The 24,022-nt window shown below is 40.0% G+C and overlaps 1 protein-coding gene across 4 annotated transcripts in view; it reads right to left on the reverse strand.

The window, feature by feature from the left end:
* Window positions 1–1,436: 1,436 nt before the first annotated feature.
* Window positions 1,437–24,022, reverse strand: part of FAM107B (family with sequence similarity 107 member B) — a gene marked incomplete at its 5' end in the record, with an annotated part of 241,681 nt that continues 219,095 nt past the window's right edge. For 2 of the 4 annotated variants that reach the window (XM_084868848.1, XM_084868850.1), the window contains 3 exons: window positions 1,437–4,118; window positions 5,133–5,283; window positions 12,142–12,325. In XM_084868848.1, coding sequence (XP_084724974.1) covers window positions 4,002–4,118; window positions 5,133–5,283; window positions 12,142–12,325 — 452 coding nt within the window. In that variant the 3' untranslated portion in view covers window positions 1,437–4,001. Of the gene's footprint in view, window positions 4,119–5,132; window positions 5,284–12,141; window positions 12,326–13,367; window positions 13,644–24,022 lie in introns of those variants that run through there. The other 2 variants (XM_084868849.1, XM_084868851.1) reach the window with 2 other exon arrangements.

Below are 24,022 nucleotides of genomic sequence, written 5' to 3' on the forward strand. Positions count from 1 at the left end.
CTTCCTGAGTAATTGAGGCAAGGTCAGAGCGAACATGGTGGCTGAGCAGTCAGGTGGGTTATATATGACAACTAAGGTAAATAAGGACACGGAGGAGGGGGAAGCCAGGCTAAAAAAGGAAGCTACAAACATGGGAAGGAAGAAAGCTAGAATGTGCTATTGGGTAAGAATTGGAGACATTGCTGTTAACTAATGACTTTTAGTAACTAGAGATATAAAAATAAGTATCAGTGCAAGTGTATGAATATTACATATTTACACTCACACACACAAATATATTTCCTGATCTTGAGGGGCCTGGAGCAATAACATCCCAGTAGCAATTAGCATACTTTCCGTAAATAACCAAGTGCCCTTTTTACTGGCAAGGTGGTTGGCAACTACCATCTTACTAGGAAATCTAGGAGCAACTGAGAAGGCATTCAAAACAACCCCAACTGATAATCAGAATGCATTTTCTCATGAGGAAAAAAAAAGTAGAAACTGTAATTATTAGGTTAGCTCACAAAGATTTTATTTTACCTAAGACCTTAGAAAGAAAACACTTTGTTTCTCATTATACTAGCAAATGTAAGCCTGGTGGTAATATTCTAATAATTCTTTTAAATGTACTATAGCATTTCAAGTCTTACGAAACACATTAATTGCCCTCTGTCTTCTTTCAAATCTATTAGAAACAAACATATAGTGCTCTAATGAAATGGACTGACTGCTTCAAAACTGTCACCTTGTGAAAATGTATAGTTAGTCCAAGGATCAGCTACTCTTCAAATAATTTTTGGGACCATCTTCTATGCTGTCCTTTAAAACTCATGGTATAACCTTAGAGGAAACAAATCTTACTGCCTTAAGTAGATCTGATTTTCAAAAAGAGTCCAAAAATAGTATGAATTAGGTGATCAAACTGAGTAATAATTTGGGATTGGAAAAAGTAAAGAGATTGAAACCTGCAAACTAATTTAACCAGTAGTATAATAAAATCCTGTGTATAGCTTCCCAAAGTAACTTCTCTGAGAATTACATTAACTTAGCTGCATAAACAAAATAATTTTATGGTCACACTTCAGACGTGCCAGATATACTAGTTCACAAGTACTAAAAAAATGCTCCTTCCCAAAATATATCTCCCATTGTCCTTCCAAGTTACCTAAAATTCAGAATACTTTGATCAGCAGACTGACAGCTTCTGCTAAAATACCACATATTCTATGCAAGCGTAGCATAATACCTCAGTGTGATTTGATATAATAAATGGCTAGTCTTGACTGACACAAGGCAAGAGGACTTAAGTGACTTGTGAGCAAGACTGTCAAGGAGAATATTCACCCAAGGGAGGCCGTAGCACCGCCTTCTGATCTTTGAACTGAACATAGCCTCCCTGCCGCCCCCTTAGTCCCAGACATCCATTTTAAACACATCAGACAAACAAACAGCTGAATGGTCCAAGCAAGTGGTGATTTTTATTAAGAATAACTTTGGCTCTAAGAATTCCACTCTCAATTCTGTAATACTTTCCATTAAAAACAATTATACAAGAGCAAATACAAAAAATATTAAATTATGAAAACAAATCCATTAAGGCTCCCTTAATATATATTATATACACTCAAACAAGTCAAGATTTTTCAGAGTAGAAGAATAAAGTCAACTGTTATAGCTTAGAAAGCAACACTACTTTACTACTAGGAGACTATAAAACACTGAACTAGTTTAAGAAAACCACAGAGTGAAAAAATGGAGCCATTTTTGTAAAAAAGTGGCTCAAAGCACAAAATGCCGGGATGTTCGTGAGTCCGAGGGGTTGGACTGTGCAGTATTAAAGAGTGGGGGAGACTGATGCCTTTTTAAACTCAGGCCTGTGAGCTAAGCTGATCTGATGACTTCAAAGAGCTTCTCTATGTAGACCTTCCACTGTTTAGTCTTAAGACATTACTGTATGCTATTTACAAGTCTTCTTTTGGCCAGACCTAGTACACTAATAACTACAAATAATTCTGAAGATCTGTGAGTGAGATTGGGAGGGAAATGCTTTTGTAATTTATTTTCTCCTAGGGAAGAATGAATTCTAGGTAAGTTCTAGGAACAGAATCGGTCCTTCTGAAGGAGCCTGTCAGAGCTCCTGAGAATTTTATCAAGTGGCTGAACTGCTTCAAGGACACGGGATCTAAAGACCTTGCATTGCAGTTAAAGGGTATGTAAGGCCAATCCTGAATCCTCATTTTACAAATCACATCATTAGTTCATATGCACAAAGAAAGAACTCCAGTCAATGTGCAATCAGAAATATACTTTCAAGATGATCAGTGAACGTACTTTCTTCTCTCATAAGGAAGAATGATGGGAAAAATAGCTACTGTTCCATGCTTCAAAAGCAAACTATTATAGAGCAGTGTCTTATCTTAAGCACTTCCCATTTTATTCAAATAATACTTGCTGATGAGAGAAATCATCCATTCCAGGTATAATTCACATATTCCCGAACTAGCAGTATACAATCATTGCATTTTCTTTTATCTTGTTCACATCAGGACTGAATATAAGCCTAATTGTTAAGTATAAACATTAAAGCATTCCCACAGAAAGCTAATTTTTATACTATGCTTACTAAGAATGCAGAAGCTCAGAATCCAGCTTTCTACAAGCTTTTAGAGGAATTATAAGAAGAGTCTTCAATGTAGAAATTACTGGCTGAATTGTCTCTAGGGAGAACATACTGAATCCACACAAATTCTTCCAGACCACCCAAGTTGAAAGGATCATACCAGCAGTATAAAATGTCTAAGTACTCTGCTGTTGTTGGTAACCTGGGCTTCACTTTGAGTAGCTTGCTAGGGTGGGAAAACTGAGCAGCTTCTCCCTTTACCTGGGCTTTTCCTGAGATGCAGTACAGTAGTCAAAAACGTCATCGTTATCAAAACCATCATCATAACTAAGAGACTGGGGAAATAGTCTTTCTTCTTAAGAAAAAAAAAGAAAAAAGAAATGGGTAACATTCAACATGTACAGTTGTTATGAATCTTCCAACGAGGCCTCTTGAGACCAATCTATGTTTGCTTCACATTAAGATACTAAAATCATTTCTCCTTCCCAGGCTCCCAGTGGGAGCACTCCCCACGCTGCTCTCAGAAGGAATCAAAAGATTTGGACTCTCTAATTTTGACACTGAAGTTCAGTTATGTGGACTAGCTTTCACTCTCCAAAAGATGGAGAGATTATTTCATATGTAATAGGAGCTAGGTCAGCAAGAAATATTTTTAAAAACCCTAATAGTTAACAAAGCAATAAATGGATTTATAGAATGTGCCTTCTCTTAACTGAAATGTTACCATGGAGCATAACCAAAAGGAGTTAAGACAAGATCAAAATGGCCGTTTAGGTATTTTTGTTTACGTATGTCTGTTTACATATTTTTAAACCTTCTCACCCTATTGATGTCAATAAAGGTGATAGCTGTGCTCAACATTAACATCAACATTCTCAGGTGTGAATCCTAACATGGATGAAGGTATAAATTAAACAAGAAAATTGGGATTCTCAAAATAGAATTGATGAATATTGACTGTAACAGATCAAATGTATTTCTATGTGATCTAAATTATCTAATAGATAACTAAAGGAAGAATGAAACACATTTTCTTTAGATTTTAAAAGAAAAAAGGCTCCACTAAACTTGCCCCACTAAACTTGGATCGGAAAAAAAACCAAGTAGTGCAACTCTCAAGAATTTACTCCAGTGTCCTCTTCCTTTTAAAAAAAAAAAAGTCTTTGAACACAGGTCCCGATCCCAAACCTAAGTGCTGGTCAATGTCCTTTGTTTGGCGAATAGGAATTGCAACTGTCACAGGTAATTTACCCACCCAGACTGTAGGTGAACCAAGTCCAAATACTTTTTTAAGCAACAATTCTCTGCTGGCTGGGATGCTCCCAGGGGCTTTTGCCCTGAGATTAAGAATTGAGGAGGTGCCTGCTCACAGCTTCCGTGGGGTCTCTGAGGCGTGGGCCTACGACTCCTGGGCTTGGGCCACTTCTTGGCCTGTTCTCCTAAGATTGCCTTTAACCTTCACAAACTCTGGGGCGTTTTCTTGCTCTTCTTGCAGTTTCTGCTTCTCAAGTTCAAGCTAAATAAAATTCAGAAACAGAAAAATTATTTACAAACTGAGAGGTTTTTCAAGACATTCCTCTTTCCAAAGTCCCTAATGACTTCGTTTCCCAATGGAAGAAATTCTCTCCCAGTCTCCAGTTAAAATAAATAAGTGTGTGTGTATGTGTGTGTGTATGTTTGCGCATGCGAGCACGCGCATACATACAGATTCAGGTAATTCCTCACAAGAGCAGCAGTAGGTAGATTGTTACTACAAGCAATACAGAGAAATCACAAGAATCTAAAAATCAAGGTTAAGACAAGATCCTGCAATCAACACAGCTCATCTGTACTCCCTGGCCTATACTCTCAGAAGTAAAATTTCCCTCAAGTGCTTGAGCTCCCAACACTGCTGTGAATTCAGTCATAGTTCTGCTTTTGACTGTCTCCTCCTGAATCTCTTCTAGGCCCTCAATAGAATTCTGGACTTTACTTTCAATGTATTTTAAACCATTTGCTCATATTTTGTCTCATATTTTCATTTCATGGTATAAACATTTACATCTGTCTTGTCTGATAAATTCTGCTTATTCCAACATTCTTCATTTTCAGGACAAAAAAGACAACTTGTGAGAAAATTCAAAGAAAAACAAACATTGTATCATATCTTTTATATGTGAGATCTTTAAAAAACAACAACCAACTTATAAAAGCAGAGAGTGGAACGGTGGTTATCCAGGGCTGGAAATTAGGGGATGGGAGGTACAAACTTGCAACTAGTAGATAAGTAAGTCCTGGAGGCCTAATGCACAGCAGAGTGATTATAGCCAACAAAATTGTGTCTTACATTTGCTAAGAGATTATCTTAATGGTTCCCAACTGTAGAAGAAATAATTATGTGATGCAACAGAGGTGTCAGCTAAGGTACAGTGGCAATCACATTACAACGTAAATGTACTAAATCAATATGCTGAATACCTTAAACTTACACAATGCTGTATGTCAAATATGGCTCAATAAAAAAAGACCACTTTCACAAAGTCACCCTTACCTGCTCCAACTTCTGCTGCCGTTTTAATAGCTCTATTTCCAAGTCAGATTTCTTCTTTTGTGCTTCTTCTTCCTTCTGCTTTATTACTTGATCTCGTTTTCTTTTTTCCATCACCTTCTGCAGTTCTGGCTTATTCTGAGGGGCAAGACCTCTAAAAAAAAAAAAAAAAAAAAAAAAGCATTAACAAAATAAAAAGTTGTAATCTAATGGACACATCTTTCCTGAATAGAAATTTAAGGCATCAGCTACAGAGAATGGGGTCTAATAAATTAGCATGACTGTGACCCCCTACTACCAGTTAATAGTCAACATTGGTTATCTCAGAAATTCATAATCATGAAAGAAAAAGCAAGAGCATCTTCTGAAAGTAAGCAAAATCCATTCACTGGGGAAGGTGAGGAACACTATGCTCATTCGCTGAGTATGACGACCATCCAAGATGGACATGGACATGGACATGGAGATGAGATGGCTTTCACAGAAATTTAAACAGCAAAATGGCCAAAGTTTCAGATTTTTAGGAAGGTTCTTGCATGTATAAAGGCATGTCCAAGGTTTCATCATTACTGGCCACATAAAACTCTGAGCCCCTCACTCCCAGTTCAGTGATCCTTCCAGTTGAACCCTTATCAGATGTGTGGTTGATTATTGACAATGCATGGAAGTCAGGCCCCAGGAAAGTCCTACATTTATGAGGGATAAGCCAGGCTACCATCTCATCAAGCCTACCAACCCTCCATCTAAGAATTCTGTGGCAAGTCAAGGGAAGACCATTCCCTAACATTTCAGCCAGTCTTCACTAGCTCTTAAGTAATCTCCACTTCATTAATACTTAAAATAAAATAACTTATCTCCTCTTTCCCAATTTTCATTAGCAAATTTGCATTACAACAAAAGAGACGAGCTACTTTTGTGACTTAATTTTGGTTTCACAGTTACAAATATTGTATGAAGGGAACAGGAATATAGGTAAGTATTCGGGAAATTAAATCTTTAATCAGCACAACAGAAGTTGTTGATGGTATTTTGTTCACAATAAATCTAAGTATCACTGAGCACACTGGAAAATTTGTTTGTAAATAATCTGAGTAAAGACCCACTCTATTTCATGACTATTAAAAAGCCTCTATAACACTACAGACAGACTTAAGGGATTTAAATTTTAGGATTAAGAATTTAGTTATCTGCATAATTTAAATTTCAAACATTTTCCTTTTTTACTTCAAGACAAAATTAACCTCAAATGTTATTAAATGCTTCTGAATTATGCAAAACCTATTGCAAAAACTTTGATGTATGACACACCAATCTGACATTCCACCGCAACATATGAATGGGTTTAACTAATATACAGCATTCATTTTCTATTATAAGATTTTATACAATGGGAGCAGTAAGATAAAATATTTAGCAACAGAAAGCTCAGAAAATGGTGGCTCATGTGATAAATGTTCTGTACTTGGAACAATCGAGAAGTCATATAAATTTAGTTAATATTTTATCATAGCCGATCACTTAATCTGTGCTGAATAGAAAAACTCAAGCAAGCACTGCTTATATATTTCCCTGAGTCTAAAACTGGGTCAGACTTAAGATAGAAATGAGCTTCTGCAAATTTCTTAAAAACTAAATATCATTCTGCACATGACAAAAGTTGAATCTCTTTAATCAATTGTGACATATATCGATACAATTAACAAACCATTTTAATCCTGTAATCCCTTAAAGTCCTAGTATCTGTACCACTCAAGACCAACAGTTAATCCTGAGCCTGTTTGCTGTAATTATTACAGTGGGCCAAGCCAATTTTTAAATTTAGTAAGTGCTCCTTGAATAAAAATAGGTTAGGTGACATATACATAAAATATAGAGTGAAAGCACGCCTCAACTCTGTTTAACAGATTTTGGGAGCACAACCTACATTGTATTCTGTGTGAATAGTGGCCCCCAAAATTGAACATGGACCCAGAGGTAACAGTGTAGTCTAGGCTCCTCCCTCATTTCTACACCTTTACAAACAAAGCTGTTCTTCATTATCTTAACATCTGCACAAGACCTCACAGAATGGAAGTTTGCCACTCCCATACTGAAATGCATTTAGATCAGCGTTTTTCAACGCTGTTGCCTGGTGTGCCGAAGGTGCAGACAAGACAAGAATTTTATAATTTTTCACTATTTTGTTTACTTAATATTTCATAATAAAGTAATTATAAAATACTTTCTTTGTGTTTATTTGATTCCTATTCAAGAGAATTACTTTATATATAGTCAATATAGGCACAGAGTTAAATTTTTTAACATTTTCTAATGGTGGTGTGCCTCGTGATTTTTTTCATGAAACAAGTGTGCCTTTGCCCAAAAAAGGTTGAAAAACACTGATTTAGATTGTTTCCAATTGTTCCCTATTGAAAGTAATGAGGCAGCCCTAAGTGGTTTGGCTCAGTGGATAGAGCATCGGCCTGCGGACTCAAGGGTCCCAGATTCGATTCCGATCAAAGGCATGTACCTTGGTCGTGGACACATCTCAGGTAGGGAGTGTGTAGGAGGCAGCTGATTAATGTTTCTCTCTCATCAATGTTTCTAACTCTCTCTCCCTCTCCCTCTCCCTTCTTCTCTGTAAAAAAATCAATAAAATATATATTTTTTTAAAAAGAAAGTAATGAGGCAATGATCTTCCTTGTACATTCATATTTGCACTCCTTTATATACTAGTATTTCCCTTGGCTACATTTATAGAAGTAGAACTGCTGGCTAAACATCTGTACATTTTACAATTTGGTGTATATTGCCAAACTGCCCGCCAGTAAGGCCGCCATACCTTATATTTCCACCACCAGTGACAACTTTTAATGGTACATTTTACATTTCACATAAACCACTGAATAAGCCCAGGGGCTGACTGAAAGGTTCATCTCCACCCCAGATGCACTGAACCCATACAAGTGAAACTGCCTCCTCAGCCAGAAGGCCTGAGCCAGAGGCGAGAGCTGGCACAGACACAACAGAACAGCTCTGACACCCAGCCATTTTTTTTTTTCTTGGGATGGAGGGCAGGGTGCATTTGGATTGCAAGACCTTGATCTTTAATCTTGGAGTTTTCTGGTCTGGCCTGCCTTGCCTACATTTGTGGCTGAACCATTTCTACCTGTGTGGATTCAAATGCAAATATTTCTACCTCAATTTCCATGTTGTACACCAATGAGTATTTATAGTGGAAATATTTGTCTAGAAAAGCATGCCAAATGCAGATATGTAGATCAACCAAAAACAGAGGAATAAAAGCCACTGACCGAAATGCACAAGTCAAGAAACCAATTTTAGGGATGTGTTTCAATAGTTGGATATCTATTTTGCCCCCTAAAGTACTCTTGTAGAGAAGATAGAACCTAATTTATATTAGAAATATTTTAAGACATCTTAAACGCTAATCTTACAGCTTAAAAACAACATTGTCTCTTGAAATCTGCCCTTCTTATGTTATTGGGACTATCTATAGACCCTGAGAATCTGAAAATGGTCTTACTTAGACATTGTGGCAAACTGTGAGCAGATGGAAATGTAAAGACTTTTTTTTAATTAATTTCTTTATTGATTAAGGCATCACATATTTGTCCTCAACCCCTCCCCATCCCAATCTCCCCCCCCCCTTATTATCCCTCCCCTTTTTGTCCTTGACTACTGGTTAGGCTCATATGTGTGCACATAAGTTCTTTGGTTGATCTCTCCTTTTATCCCCAATATGAAACTTAGCTGGTCCAAAAGATAGCCAACAGAGGAGCAGAATTACATACTTACAAGGGCATAGAGTTCAGAGTTAGAATACCGATGAACAGAGTAATTGTTCTCCGAAGTAGTAACTTTGCTTTTATCTTATGATCCTTAAAAAGTAGCTAAAAAAAAAACCCACCAAAAAACAAAAAAAAAAAAACCCAACCTCTTTGAACTAACTGCTACAGGGCTTTGAGCCAAATTTTTGGCTATGGAAGGCAAAGTCCAAGGCTTCATGGACAGCTTGGTTTGTGCTGATCTCAATTGTCTCCTTCTCACTTCTCTATTCCTTTTCTAATTTTTATCATTACTATATTTAATCAAGCTCTGCTTTTAATTTAAACTGCCTTTAATTATATATTTCTTTCTACCCTTTTTATTTCAAAAACTTCAGTGAAATGTTGAGAAGATCCCTTAGCCTGTTATTCTGAGTTTTTTCTTACTAACTTGTCACATTAGGATAATGCCAAGATAACACACACTGGATCCCCAAAAGATCACTGGATTTGACAAGATAAAATATGGGAAAAGCCCTCTACAAGTTGTAGAAAATTAATAGACTTTCATTATGGTACAAGCTAGTAATCAAGTATGATTACCCTTTACCCAAACAGATATATAATATTACTGAAGTGATACTTCCTATTTTCTCCACATTAAAATTTAGAAATAAAAAACTCAGACTCCAAAGTGTATATGTGATAGAAGATCAAAAGAAAAAACTGCTTGAGGAGTTTTCCCTCTAAAATCCAGTTGTGTTTCTAATAAGAGGACTTTACCAAACTAAGATTGTCCCTTAAGAAACCTGAAGACATAGAATAGGAAACATTCATTTGATTTTAAAACCCGCCTTTTTCTTTCTTTTGTTTAAATGTACTTCAATAGCCACACCAGGACTTTTCAAAAAAGGGGGAAAAGTAATAGGAATTTCCAGATGGCACTACAGAGAAAGTGAAAGATGGTTGGGATTAATCGAGCACTTACTATATGCCATGCATTTTAATATGTATTTATGCATGCTATTATTTACTTCCATTTTTAAAAGAAATATATTTTTATCTCCTATCTTATTATATGAAGAAACAGACCTCAAGAAGGGGAACCTTGTCCAAGATCGTAAAGTCATTTCCCTCTGACTTCAAAGCCCACATCCTCTCTACCCCATGGTGCTTGAAGGAACACCAGCATTCTCCTAAATTAGTAGAGCTGGGCCTGGCTAAAGAGTCACCTGTGCAAACAAAGAAGAGAAAGCATAGCCCAGAGAAAGTCAGAAGGGTATTCCATTTTCACAGAAAGTACCTGTTCTAAAAAAAAAAATAATAATAAAATAAAATAAAAAATGGCATAACAGATTCAATTGCACAAAACTATATGTTCCACAAAGATAAAATCTAGACTATTAAACTTTTGCAAAATAAGTTGTAGCCTAGAATTTAGAAAACAATTATGTTGCCAATTTTGGTTTTACCTTTGCCTACTCCATTTAAAGATAAGGGAAGGTAAAGACAACAGAAAACCATTTAATTCAGAAAAGCATTTAGTTTCTCTCTTTTGGAGTATACTGAACTTTCTTTCTCTCAAAACACAGACTTTCCCAGGAAGGATTGTCTCTAAATCCTGTGGCCTGTTTAGGAAATTACAGTCCTATTTTACTTTGTGCATGATAATAATGAGTCCATTTTTTTTTCTTTTATGTGACAAACACCAGTAGAAGCTAAGCACTATCCTGAAAGGATTAAACTTGCATTCTATTTCTAAGCATGAACCCGGCAGCATCACGCTGGTGGGCCTGGGGCTGGAAGGGGGTAAGCCACATTCCCACAGCCCAGGGGGAGCATATGCTTATAGAGTTCCCAGGACAGGAGTCTGCCTGAGGCACAGTAGGAAAAAATGATTTAAAAATGATCCCTCATTTCCTTTAAAATAATTTTTAAGGTTTTAAATTAGACCTTCCCTCTAAAACATGGCCAATGCTTAACTTGGTCTGTGTATTCTTCAGTTTGATTTGTAGATGTATTTACAGTTTGATTTGTAGATGAATTGATCCTGCAATTCAGATCAACTGTTTCATTCTGAAGGTGTCAAAATACTTCTAATTGAAGTTTAACAGATCTTAAATAAAGAGATCAATCTTTTGTCCTAGTAGATAAAATACCTTTGTACTCTCCACTCTCCTAATCCTGACTAAAATTACTTTAAAAGCAGAGTTCTCCAACCCAACATCCAAAATTACTTATGACACAGGAAGAACTAACAAATGGTTTATAAATAAAATAGAAGATAAATGTTTTGCTCCTCTCCACAACAATTAATAGTAATACAAATGACGATAGTGATAATTAAAATGTACTTAAAAACAAATAAAGAATAAATAAAAAAGAGTGGTTTGGGTTTGTTTTTCTAAAAATTGGTTTTAGAGAGAGAGGCAGGGAGAGGGGGATAGACAGAGGGAGAGAACATCTGCCACCTGGGCTGATGCCCTGACCAGGAATTGAACCCATCACCTTTTGGTGTATGGGAGGACGAGGTTCCAATCAACTCAGCCATCCTGGCCAGGGCAAGAAAGAGTGTTCTTATCTGCAGTTAATACTGACGTGTCTCTAGAGCAGGGGTTGGGGAACATCTGGCCCACAGGCCACATAAGGCCCTCAAAATCATTTGGTCTGGCCCTGCCAATGCATTAGGGGTGAATTAATTAAATGTTTGGTCATATATAGCAGGCTAATTTTTAAGTTGATAATTTTGTATGGCCCACGAATGATATAAATATCCAAATGGCCCGTGGCAGTAAAAAGGTTCCCCATACCTGCTCTAGAGACTTTAAGCTGCTACTCACAAATGCTGAAGCAGACAATATTTAGATCTGCCTCCCACACATTCACACATAGAAGGGGAAAATACAAAGTTTTTACAAATCTAAGAAATAGACTTTAAAATATTTCTCTTTGACTTAGGGCACTCCCTTTTATCTTTAGTCTAGACCCTTCCATCCAAATTTTAAAATCCGTATCGCGGAAGCAGGACTGCAGACTTCTGAAAAACACTGGTGGTGGCAGCTGTGCCTGCTACTGGCTTCACTTTTTGGAGGGACGTTCTAACTCAAGGATGCTAGGAGTAAGGAAGCCTCAAATACAGTTAAAGAAACAAACAAAAAAAAAGCCTTTGAAGCCTTTGTAAACATAATTAAAATTAAATCTAGTAACTTACAAGTCCCCTGAAACTGCTCAAGAAACTATCTTACCTTTTCTGATTCATAAGAAGTTCTCTGTGAAGATCTTGATGGTTGCGGGATGTTTTGACAGGATTGACTAGTTTCTGAGGCCTAATTAGTTCAGGATTGTCATCTTCTATATAGTCTGGCTCAGCCATGATGTTTCTTGGAATGAGATATGAGTCCTTAAGGTCAGGATCCTCCAACGGGCTGTCTGAAACAGAAAGACAAGACTCATTGTGGTCTTTTCTGAGAAGACATCTCACACAAAAACGCAGTGTCCAGCGCCACTGTGCACAGTGCACATGCTGAACACACCACTCTCCTCGGTCCACTACTTCATTCAGAAACTTCCTGAAGCTCTGTGAGTGCAACTGGGGCAGCAAAGGACAGGCAAGAATGTCCACAGTGTCCTGTGCTGTCAATGACTAAAGCAAATAATCCTCTAACCTGACTCTGCTTAGACCTTGAATTTCAGGACACATGGGACACTTCCCACCACCACATCTATAGACCAGCTCAATCCTACAGCCCAGGAAATCAAACACCAAGGAGGCTATGTGTGCACAGGGGGCAGGGTGACGGGAGGAGAGAACGCAAGGGTGTGAGTCCATGGAGTCTGTCATGGTGAGGGGCACTCGAAAGATGTGTACAAAAAACAAACAAAAGAGAAAGGTCAAGTTGCCATCCGCTACAAGCAGGAGTCTTGGTTTAAAAGTCATCAATGATGTTTTCCTGAATCTCTGAATGGTGTTAAGACACTGCCATCACTCTAACACGTCCAATAAGAAATGCCGTTCTGCGTGGCAATCAACACGACCAGTGCTTTAGATACAGCATGACCACATCTGATCCTAGCAGGAACTCCAAGAACAGAGTTAGAACCTTCACTTTATAGACAACAAAGTGGAGAAATAAAAACTAAGTAACTTGTCCATGCTAATACTGCCAGTAGTAGAGCTCGAATAAAAATGAACAAAAATGAATATTCTTTTATTTCAAAATCTATATTCTCTCTACCAAATTATGAAGCTTAATATTTTTGTAGAAAAAATATTCTGCTAATAAAGAGGATAAACATCCAAAGAATAAATAACCTATATGGAGATTTTATGTACAACTATATAATCAAGGCTCAAAATTACCAAATGATAATACACATCTAAATAATTACACCTAACATTCTGTAAACGCTACCTGCATTGATCTTTTAAATAAGAATGCCTTCAACCTTCACCAAATGGAGAATTACAAACCTCGCACATGCTGAATCAGTGGTCCCATCACGACTTTGGTATGCTGGTCTTCAGAAGCTTGAAAATGAAATGCACCATGCATCCCTCTGTGAAGTCCCAACTGTCTTTAAAAGCTAACGGCAGTTTCATTCTAGTTAATCTTTAAGCAAGAAGGCCTGTATGCTTCCATAAAAGGATCTGTCTCACTGCCCTAAACCATGGATAATCTCCATGACCTCAAAGCAGAGCACTGCCTCCTACTGTCACTACTACAGTGGGGGAGGGAGCCCTGTGGACGCATGGGGAAAGAGTGTATCAGTCAGAGGAACACCCTGTGCAAAGGCCACAGGAAGGAGTGTGCCTGATGGGGATGAGGCATAGCAAAGAAGCCAGTTTTTAAGGACTCTGGCCTTCAGGCTGAGGGACAATGGGGAGATAGTCATTCAGGGTTTGGAGCACAGAAGTGACAAGATCTGAGTCATGTTTTTAAAAGATCATTCTAGCTACTGAGTTTGGAACAGACTGAAGCAAGCAAGGAAGGAGTCAGGAAGGCAGCTATTATATTAATGCAGGTTCAGGCCAGGGTGACTATAGTGCAGGTTAGAGGACAGACCAATCACGCTGTATTTTGAAGGTAAAGCCTCTGGGATTTCCTGCAGGACTGGAGATGAGGGGTGAAAGACAAGAGGAATCAAGGATGACTGCGTTTCTGGCCTGCACAACTAGAAGGTGAGCATTGTAGAGGTGGGCAGGCTGTGAGCAGAGCAGACAGAAGATATGATCAGTTCATCTGGGGCTAATTGAGTTGGAGATATCTGCTAGATATCTTAGTGGTGAAAAGGCAAAGGCAGTTAGTACTCAAACCCTGGGTGACTCCTTCCTGTCTTACTGACTTGACTCCAAGGTCCTCACTTTGCCTGTACCCCTCCTCAGTTCCTCCATTCCCACTATTCCCACTGGTAGAGGCAGTGCAAGATCTCCACTCCTAGTCTTTTTCCGAAGGCCAGCACCAGGGTACAGACATGTCTTGGGCCTTGAGCCATGAGACAGGTTGAGCTTTCAGTGTGCCAAAAAGGCTTCTGCCCTGACAGTATGGCTCAGTGGATTAGGTGTTGTCCTGGTGTATCAAAAAGTCACCAGTTCGATTCCTGCTCGAGGCACATGCCTGGGTTGAGGGCTTGATCCCCAGTAGGGAGCATATAGGAGGCAACTGATCAATGTTTAGCTTTCACATTGATGTTTCTATCTCCCAGATTCTCTCTATAAAAATCATTAAAATTATAAAAATAGGGGGGGGGAAAGCTTAGTTCTGAGTCTAGGGAACAAATTCTAGCATGGGTTATTTTTTTGTGATTTCTCTTCAGACTTAGTGTTTGGTAAGTCCTTCTCCCACGGGACCAGTGTAGTAAGATGGGCGTCAGCCTGCCTCTGACTGGAGAGAGCAGAGGGTGGGGGCTGGAGGAGTACTGCTATAAGGAAGGTGCAAACGTTTTCCTTGTTTTTCACTGGTTTGCCCTGTTTCACAACTGGAAAGGTGACATGGAAGCCCGTGGGTCTGAGTCAAATGTGTCGGCTTTAAGTCTGCCTGTGGACCAGGCTGCAGGCCTTATACCCCTCATGCAGTAGACCACACTGGGATCCAGGAAAGGTCGCTTAGCAAGGAGGGGCTGAACTACTGGGAACAATCTCTGTCACTCTGTGTGCATATAGGAGTGGTGATAGTGAAGGAAGGACCTAGGAGCTGGTTCTGGCCACTTCTCAGTGACTTTCCACCCTAGAATCACGACCAACATATGGCAACCACCACCTTTATGACCTTGTTCAAGTTTTTCCCTTTCCCAACCATGTTCCTCATGGCCATCAAGACTGTGAAATGCCATTCTGATCCTAAGGGCTTACGGGTGGGCACAAACAGCTCCATCCCACAAGTCCTATCCTCTCATTGCATGGAAACAAGCACTTCTGCTCCCTGTGTCTGCACACGTCTCTGCCTTCCTCACCCAGCTCCTTTGCAGCACTGCTCCCTCCAGCAGGGGTGCTGATCCTCTTCCTACACATCCCTGGACTGCCACAAGCCAAATCTCACTCACCCCTTCAGATCCAGATAAATGTCAAATCTTCCACAAAGCCTTCCCTAATTTCTCAAATGCAATGAAACACTCTGACCTCTAAACATCTATGAAATTTTCTTTGTCCCCTTTTCCTAGTATTTACTGATATCCATCTTATATTATAGAAATACATATATATTATATCTTCACTGCAAAGACCACATCTCATTTATATTCGCATTCCTCACTGACTGGGTCAATAAATATTAATAACTTAAATGAACAGAGTCACAGTTAACACCAGTAGAGGGAGCCCATGGCTTGTTGAGTCTACTGCAGCAAGTAAAGCACTGTGGAGATGGGAGGATAAGCCTGTTTCCTCACTGAGCATCCAGTAATAGGAAGCCTGACAGAAAAGATGAGACAGAAATGTCTAGAAGTAAATGGTTTGTAAGTGGTTATTCTTATTATTAAAAGGAGCATCCTTCCAGAAATAAACATGAAGACATTCATTTCATATTCACTCCTCTAGTCAAGTAACTGATTCATAAAGTAATTTATTTTTAAAGTATCAAGTCAGTGAAGAAAAACTGATGTCCACTCAGTGTGAGAGGAAGAAAGCTGGCTTGGTATCTTAGACAAAGATTAATAACTCCCTGACGCTCAGTTCTCCTATATATAAAAATGGGTGAGGTTGCAAGAACTGGTTGAAATGTGGATGTGAGTACTCCGTATAATTCCTGGTCTATCTGGAAGAAGTCAATCAATGGAAATCACTATTAGCCAAACTATGTGACCAATGCCATATCACATTGTAATAGTCTAGCAAAACTTGTACACAAAACTCAAAGTTTCTAGGCCTTGGCTTTTTAAAAAAAACACGAGTTCAACTATATGACCCACAGGCCTCTCAATGGTAAACTTCAATAGTTTTAAGACCTATTTGTTCTACACACATTAAGAAACTTCTTGCCGAAACTGGTTTGGCTCAGTGGATAGAGCGTCAGCCTGCAGACTGAAAGGTCCCGGGTTCAATTCTGGTCAAGGGCATGTACCTTGGTTGCAGGCACATCCCCAGTAGGGGGTGTGCAAGAGGCAGCTGATCGATGATTCTCTCTCATAGATGTTTCTAACTCTCTATCCCTCTCCCTTCCTCTCTGTAAAAAAATCAATAAAATATATTTTTTAAAAAAAAGAAAGAAAGAAACTTCTGGAAAGTGTAAAAAGGTCTATCACACCTTCAAAGTGCTACTCAGAGTTCTGAATGGTTCCAGCTAGAATGTAAGGGTTTTATAGCAAGAAAACAGACAGGCCTGATGGTGAGGGCCTGCCTAAGATGGAAGGGACCCACTCAAAGATTTTAAGTTGAATAAATAACACAAAATTGCATTTTAGACAGGCACCAAAAATATGTACTGAAAATGCTACCTGATAGAATTCTGCCTTTAAATTTGGTGAATCAACAAATGGTATTACTAAACTATACTTTCCCAGAGAATAAGGAAATCCCATCCTTATGATGGATTTGGGTTCTTGCTCTTCTTTCGACCCCACTCCCCGCTTCCAGAAGTTCATTCTGGGCCCACCTGTGTGCATATCCTGGGTATATTGTGTGAACTGCTTTTCAGAGGTTAATAAACATTACCACAGAAAAATTTTACAACTGTGCTAATAAACATTTATTACAGCTGGATTTTTCATCATACTTTTTTGGCTCTGGTTGTTTATTTGCATATTTCTACTTCAGAAAGGTAAATTTAAAAACCTCATCCAATGAGATTTAAAGGTCAGAACTTAGAGGTTATGTTAAATTGCATGTTCACCTAAATGATTTGACTTTGGATGGTGGGAACACAACGTAATATATAGATTGTGTATCAAAGAAATGTAAACTTGAAAGCTATATGACCCTGTTGACCAATGTCACTCCAAAGAATTTAATTTTTTAAAATCTAATTGTACCTATAAGGACTAACAGTTGAATCTTTTTAAAACAATACATAAAGCATAGTAATATATACATTTTTCAGGTGTACTATAACCAATCAAAGCTAAACAATCAAACTTTTGAATTCCTACAGCTACTTCTGGAAAATAGAAAATAATTCCAAGACATTCTTTAAAACAATTTATTTCCCAGGCTGTCTCTAAGGGATTCTAGCAATCCACTGACAGTATTTGAAAGATCCAAGTCACTTTTGACTTCAGGCCGGCAAACTCTAGGCTTGGGCCAACCTGGATCCCCAGCCATTTGCTCTGCACCCAGGATTCCCAGTAGGGAGGATGATGGTGAGGAGAAAAGAGAGAAAAGTGAGTTAAGGTGGTAATTTCTCCCCAAAATGCAAAGCCATTTGCTGACAAACTCCTGACTTGCCTGATGCCAAGGTAAACCTAAAATTCAGTTTTGGACCAGGAGACAGTGATGCCATCTAGAACCCACAGGCATTGGACAAGTGCCCACAGGGCCTTTGCGGCCACAAACCTAAACTAAGGCTTACGAATGACGCCCAACCAGAGCAAGCTATGCAAGTGCAGGAACATGACTTTTCCCTCTGCCCAGCCCCACTGCTGCTGGAACTCCAAACTCTCAGTAAATTGGCTACAAATATGCTGCTGTACAAATGTCAAACAATGAAGCTCCTGGGAAAATATCAAACTTGTTTTCTCATCAGTTTTTTTTTTTTAATAAAATGTGTTTTTACATAAAAGGCACATATTTTATATTTAGAAAGTGGGAAACAAGACAAGAGACTTTAGGAAGACAGAACACATGCCAATAGCAAAGATAAGCTGGTCTGGGTGAGGTGAAACCAGTAGGTGGCAATGGCGCCACAAGCCAGAGAGCAGTGAGGCCTCACCATGGGCCGCAGCACTATGAGTAAAGGTACAAACAGAAAGCACTAGAGAGCCGAGACCGGTTTGGCTCAATGGATAGAGCATCGGCTTGGGGACTGATGGGTCCCGGGTTCGATTCCAGTCAAGGGCATGTGCCTTGGTTGCGGGCATATCCCCGGTGGGGGGTGTGCAGGAGGCGGCTGATCGGTGACTCTCTCTCATTGATGTTTCTAACTCTCCATCTCTCTCCCTTCCTCTCTGTATAAAATCAATAAAATATATTTAAAAAAAAAAAAAAAAAAAAAAAGAAAGAAAGCACTAGAGAGATGCCCTGGAAGAAATCCATTGTGGAGTCATTGTGTGTCTGCCGTCAATGTTGTACACAGCTTCTCCCCATCATTTAATCCTCATGGCAGCTCTATGAGATAGGGCTATTTATTCATGATAGTTTATGAGGAGGCCCAGACAGCTTCAAGAACATGGGCTCCAAATCACACTGACAAAGTTTAAATCCCAGCTTCCTCATTTACTGTACATGTGCCTTTAGCATGTTTCCTCACCAGTTGGGGAAAAAAAAAAAAAAAAAAGAATGGCATATGATTTCATAGGGTTGTTATGAAGGGCAAATAAGAAATGCATACCAAATGCAGTGTTAGACATAGTGAACCTTCGATGACTGTCACTGGCAATAAATAACAGCAAAACCAAAGAATGCTCTTTAGCATTCCACTCTCTGGCCTGAAATAATGAGAGAGAAGAATTGGGTTTCACTTTAACAGAATTATTTTCTCTATTTTTCCAAAAGATTGTAGAAGCTTTCTAACATCATAGCTTTATAATCCCAGACAGAAAACACCTTGTAGAAGAACACATTAAAGTGAGGATAAACGTCAGGAAAAACATTTTAAGACATAAATATTAATATAAGAATGTTCATAGCGGGGCTGTTCATAGTTCCTCAGATATCTCTCCCCTCAGAAGGGCCCATAACAGCTCCCCTGACTCATCTCAACCTAAAAACACTCTTGACCACTTGGACACAGGAGGGGGCCATCATGACGCCCCCGGTGTGGCTCCTCATTCACTGCCCAGAACCAAAAGCAGTAAAGCCCCAGAAAGAGCCTCTAGCAAAACTCACTTTGGAGCGGGTCAGGACGCTCCCTCTCATCCCTCAGTCCCAAAGAAGAGCAAGTATGAATATGACTCAGACCTCTCCTATCCATGAAACAAGCAAGCAAAATTCCATTTCGGAAATACACAGCATAATTCTAAAAGCTCTTCCCCAGACATAGAAAATTTCATATAAGCTCTTTACCTAGAAGACAGCAGAGTCACATGTTGGACTCTTCTTCCCACCCAAGTGACAGTCAAAAAGCCTCTGATTCAGATCTGTCCCCTCCAACCTGGCTCCACCTCGAAGGGTTCGCCCCTGTGGAGGAAGGCTGCACACAGGTATTTGGGGCTCACACTGGGTTGGTGTTAACTGACAAACAGTGAGAGCAGAAGGAACTCAAGAAACAGGACCAAGAAACCATGGCATTTGAAGCCGAATTCCAGTGTGCTGAAACTGTATTTTGAGATAACTGTGGTCATAAGAAGAATTTGAAACTGAAATGCTTAGAGCAAAGGAGAAAGTCAGAGGACTCAGAGAGAGATGAGCTGTATGCCCAGTGGGGAAAAGGACTTGTCCAGAGACGCAGCAGCAACAAAATGTGGAGGATGCAATGAAGGAAATGTAAAAGCCCCTGGCCCGCTATATTGATGAAGATCTGGATTGGATGCTGAGAGAACAAGAAAGACAGGGACCCCATGGCCCACTTTATCAAAAAGGAGAACAAGAAAGTGAGACCTTGCTACAGTGGCCCAGCAACTCCTCTCAACAGATTCTGCCTCTGGCCTGGATATCACTGAGATGGGTGGACAGATCCAATGAACAGAAGTGCAAGGCCAGACCTGCCCGCAAGAAGGAGGTGGAGAAACTTGCCGACAAGTGGAGTGCTAAGAATATTAACTTTTCTGGAGCTATGGGAGTGGCTGTGGGCTGTGGGCTGTGGTAGTGGACATAGAGCAGCCTATAGACAGATATCCAACCGTCTATGCCAACAATCAGGGCCCACACAGCCCAGAAACTCGTTGAATGCTAATTCTGAACACTAGTGGTATCTGAGAAAAAGAGTATTTGAGACCTGATGTTTGGACTGAGGCACCTGTAACTTTTCAGGTGTGCCAACACTGGCGGTTGTTGCTGACTTTCAAAAGAAACACTGATTTCTCATATCTCAGGAATTCCTGGTCAGGATCAGGGCATATGCCCTGCTGCAGGCTCAACTGATTGGACTTTTCAGTGAGCCAAAGCAGCCCCTCCTCGGCTCATTTATTTCCTATAACACCTCTAAAGAACCAAAGCAGCCTTGCGTAGGCTCTCTCCTCTTGCTTCTTCTGTCATAAGCCATTCTTTATTTTGCTGTCCTTAGTTTTAATAAATGTATTCTCAAATAACTCATATTGTGAAATCTTTCCTGCACAAAGACAAGAACCCAGACACTATAGGCCAACCACAGGCAGACCCACTATGTGCCTGGTCTCTTTCCAATAATATGTCCACAGGGCTGCGATCTGTGAGGCAGCTGGTGACAAAAAGCCACCACTGGATCATTAAAAAATCATGACAGAAAACAAATTCTGTGCAACAAACATTCACTGCCTAAGCAGTATGTGCTATTCAAATAACAGTCCACAGTCAGGGGTTTTCCTCAGGCTCCCAGGGCTCCTGGCTTCTTAAGGTTCACTCCCCTCAGTCTCTCCCTGGAATTTGAGGCCACTGTCAATCTCGTCGAGTTAAAAGGCAGCCCTTGGACAACCCCCCATCTGGCTGCTCAAGCACCCTCCTCCCTCTTCATCTGTTGTTTTTAACAGTTCTCCAGGAACAGGTCCCTGGCCTACACTCTTCCCTCTGTTTTGCCTTTGGAAGTCCCACATGTTTTAGGCCCATGGTCGGCAAACCGTGGCTCCCAAGCCACATGCGGCTCTTTGGCCCCTTGAGTGTGGCTCTTCCACAAAATACCATGTGTGGCCGCGCACATACAGTGCGATTAAAACTTCATGGCCCATGCGTAGAAGCCGGTTATAGGTCTGGGCGAGTCTATTTTTGAAGAAGTGGTTCTGATGCCAAGCCACACTCTAGGGGCCAGAGAGTCTCATGTGGCTCCCGAGCCGCAGTTTGCTGACCACATGCTTTAGGCGATTCTACAGTGTGTGTGAGATTTACCTCTCCATGAATCTACCCACAGCCACTCCTCAGGAGCCATCCCCTGCTCATCTAGACAACAGCTCTGAGTAGATCTGAGCACAATTTTACTTGTCTCCCTCCCTACCATGAATTTGACACTTATCATGAGTCAAATTTTCATGTGTCTCCATGTTGTCTCCCTTCAAGGGTGTCTCTTCAAAAGGGAAGGGACCTCGGACTGACTGAAATCACTCCCCATGGCTCTAGCACATAAGCCATACAGTAGCCACACTATGACTGGTTGATGTAGAACTGACAGAAAGCTGGGGCCACAGACTCCTTGTGCCTTTGGATAAAATCCACGAGGGTCAGCACATATCTGGCTTCACTCCCTATTGCGTTCCCAGTGCCACGCTTGTGTCACACCATGGGCACTCTACAAAGCTGTACTGAGTGAAGGGGGCAAACATTGAAGGATTAGAGCAGCCAAATGAAGTAACTCATTCCATGAAACCTTTCCTGATTCCTCTTGAGGTTTCCTTTACTCCTGTCTCCACGGGATACTTCCATCTGCTTCCAGTAAAACTAGAAAATTTTGCCCTAGCTGGTTTGACTCAGCGGATAGAGTGTTGGCCTGTGAACGGAAGGGTCCTGGGTTTGATTCGGGTCAAGAGCACATGCCTGGATTGTGGGCTCAATCCCCAGTAGGGGGCGTGCAGGAGGCAGTCGATCAATGATTCTCATCATTGGTGTATCTATTGCTCTCTCCCTCTCCCTTCCTTTCTAAAATCATTAAAAATATCTATACTAGTAATAGAGGGATATGCAAATTACCCAGAATACCATCACACCACAACCGCTCAGCAGACAGCATGCACAGCAAGAGCAGGTGGGCAAGGACTGCTATCACCAGGAGGGCCCCCGTGCAGCCTGGCCCGGAGGCCACCCCCAGGGGAAGCATGTGCAGGCCCACCATGTAGCCCGGTCCGGGAGTAGCCCCGACAGAGGCAAATGGAGGCCGGCTCAGCGCTAATGTGAGGCTGCCGACGTGCATGCTGATATGAAGCTGCCTGCCTACGTCCCTGCCCAGTGCTGCATAAGGCTGCAGGGGGCTGGGGCTTGACAGGTGTGCAGGGACTTGACTCTGGGTCCCGTGGCATGCCCCAGACTCTGACAGGAGGGAGATTTTCGTATACATTTTACTAATTTTATTTCATCTGACACTTCTATTATAGAGAAAGGGCAAATAGCAATATTAAAATATTTCCTCTAATTAATTCCCTTTTAATGTGCACAAATTTCATGCACCAGGCCACTAGTATTAAAAAAAAAAACAACAACTAGAAATTTTGTTACCCATTACATTAAACTCACAAAGGGAAGGCCTGACTTTTACTCATTTATTAACCCAGAAACATCTCAGTGTGTCTTCCAAATATTGCTCTACTAAATCTGACCAGTTGACACTCAGGTCAAGAGAAGAGTTCAGATTGACAGAAGAGGCCAGAAACTGGGCCAGGAGGAGAGAGGGGTGAGTTCAACTCATGCTTTGAACAAACTGTCCTCATTTGATCTTGAAAGAGCTCAGAATGAGTTAGACAAACAACTGCCTGCTTCTCTTGGTAACAGATCAGAACAGGGAACCCAACCAAATGCCCATTTTTCTAAACCATCCGATTATGCTCCCTCTTAAATAAGATTACCCAATTAAACCCTCCATAAAAGTCCATAACATTAATTGCTGTGTATGAGCAATGAGTCTTTTGCCACAGAAAGATAACTCAGATTGTTTTCTGATGGGAAATAAATATGAGTACACAAGCTTGCATAAATATTCCCAGGAAGTAATTATCACTTCATTAATATGCAGCTCATTAATCAGAACAAATCTCTAAGCAATTGAAATACACCAAATCCCAAATACATGAGTTTTATCAAGTTAATAAGTTGCTTTCTCTTCACTCTCTTAGATTAAGAAAATCGGTATCTCCTCTCAAAGACTACTCATAGAAAGATAAATTTTGCTAATTCCTTTCTAAAGAATTTGTACAAGTAACAGATTTCTTCAATAATTGATCACCTTAAACTCAATGGCCTTAAAAATTGCCTTTTATTGAATAAAATGTACCATATAACATTTGATAGATGACCATTAAGTGATTCAGACATTCTCTGTCTCCTACATAAAGCAGTTTGATAAGGGCTGAAGTTCAAGGACCCTTATTTTTACCAGTGAAGAGTGTGTGGTCTAACAGCATCACCAGTGGTTGAAGGCAGTTTATACTCAAAGTAGCTGTTGCTTTTTAAAAGAAATACTGATCACGTGTTTGTTTGTTTTTTACCAAAAGAAAAAAACAAAAACTACATTTTTTAAGTTACACTAGAAAACGAAAGTTTATAAAATCCAGAAAATATGGCACTGGCACAGAAGAGAGCTACCCTATGTGCAAGTTCCTTTGAAGTTTTGGGACCACACAGGAGCATGTAGATATAAAGAGAGGTACAGTGAAGTCCCTATGATTTGGGGTTAGTGCAGGTTTGACTTTAAATCAATTACATGT

This window comes from Pipistrellus hanaki (assembly GCF_964339955.1).
Source record: "Pipistrellus hanaki genome assembly, chromosome: 1".
Lineage (NCBI taxonomy): Eukaryota > Metazoa > Chordata > Mammalia > Chiroptera > Vespertilionidae > Pipistrellus > Pipistrellus hanaki.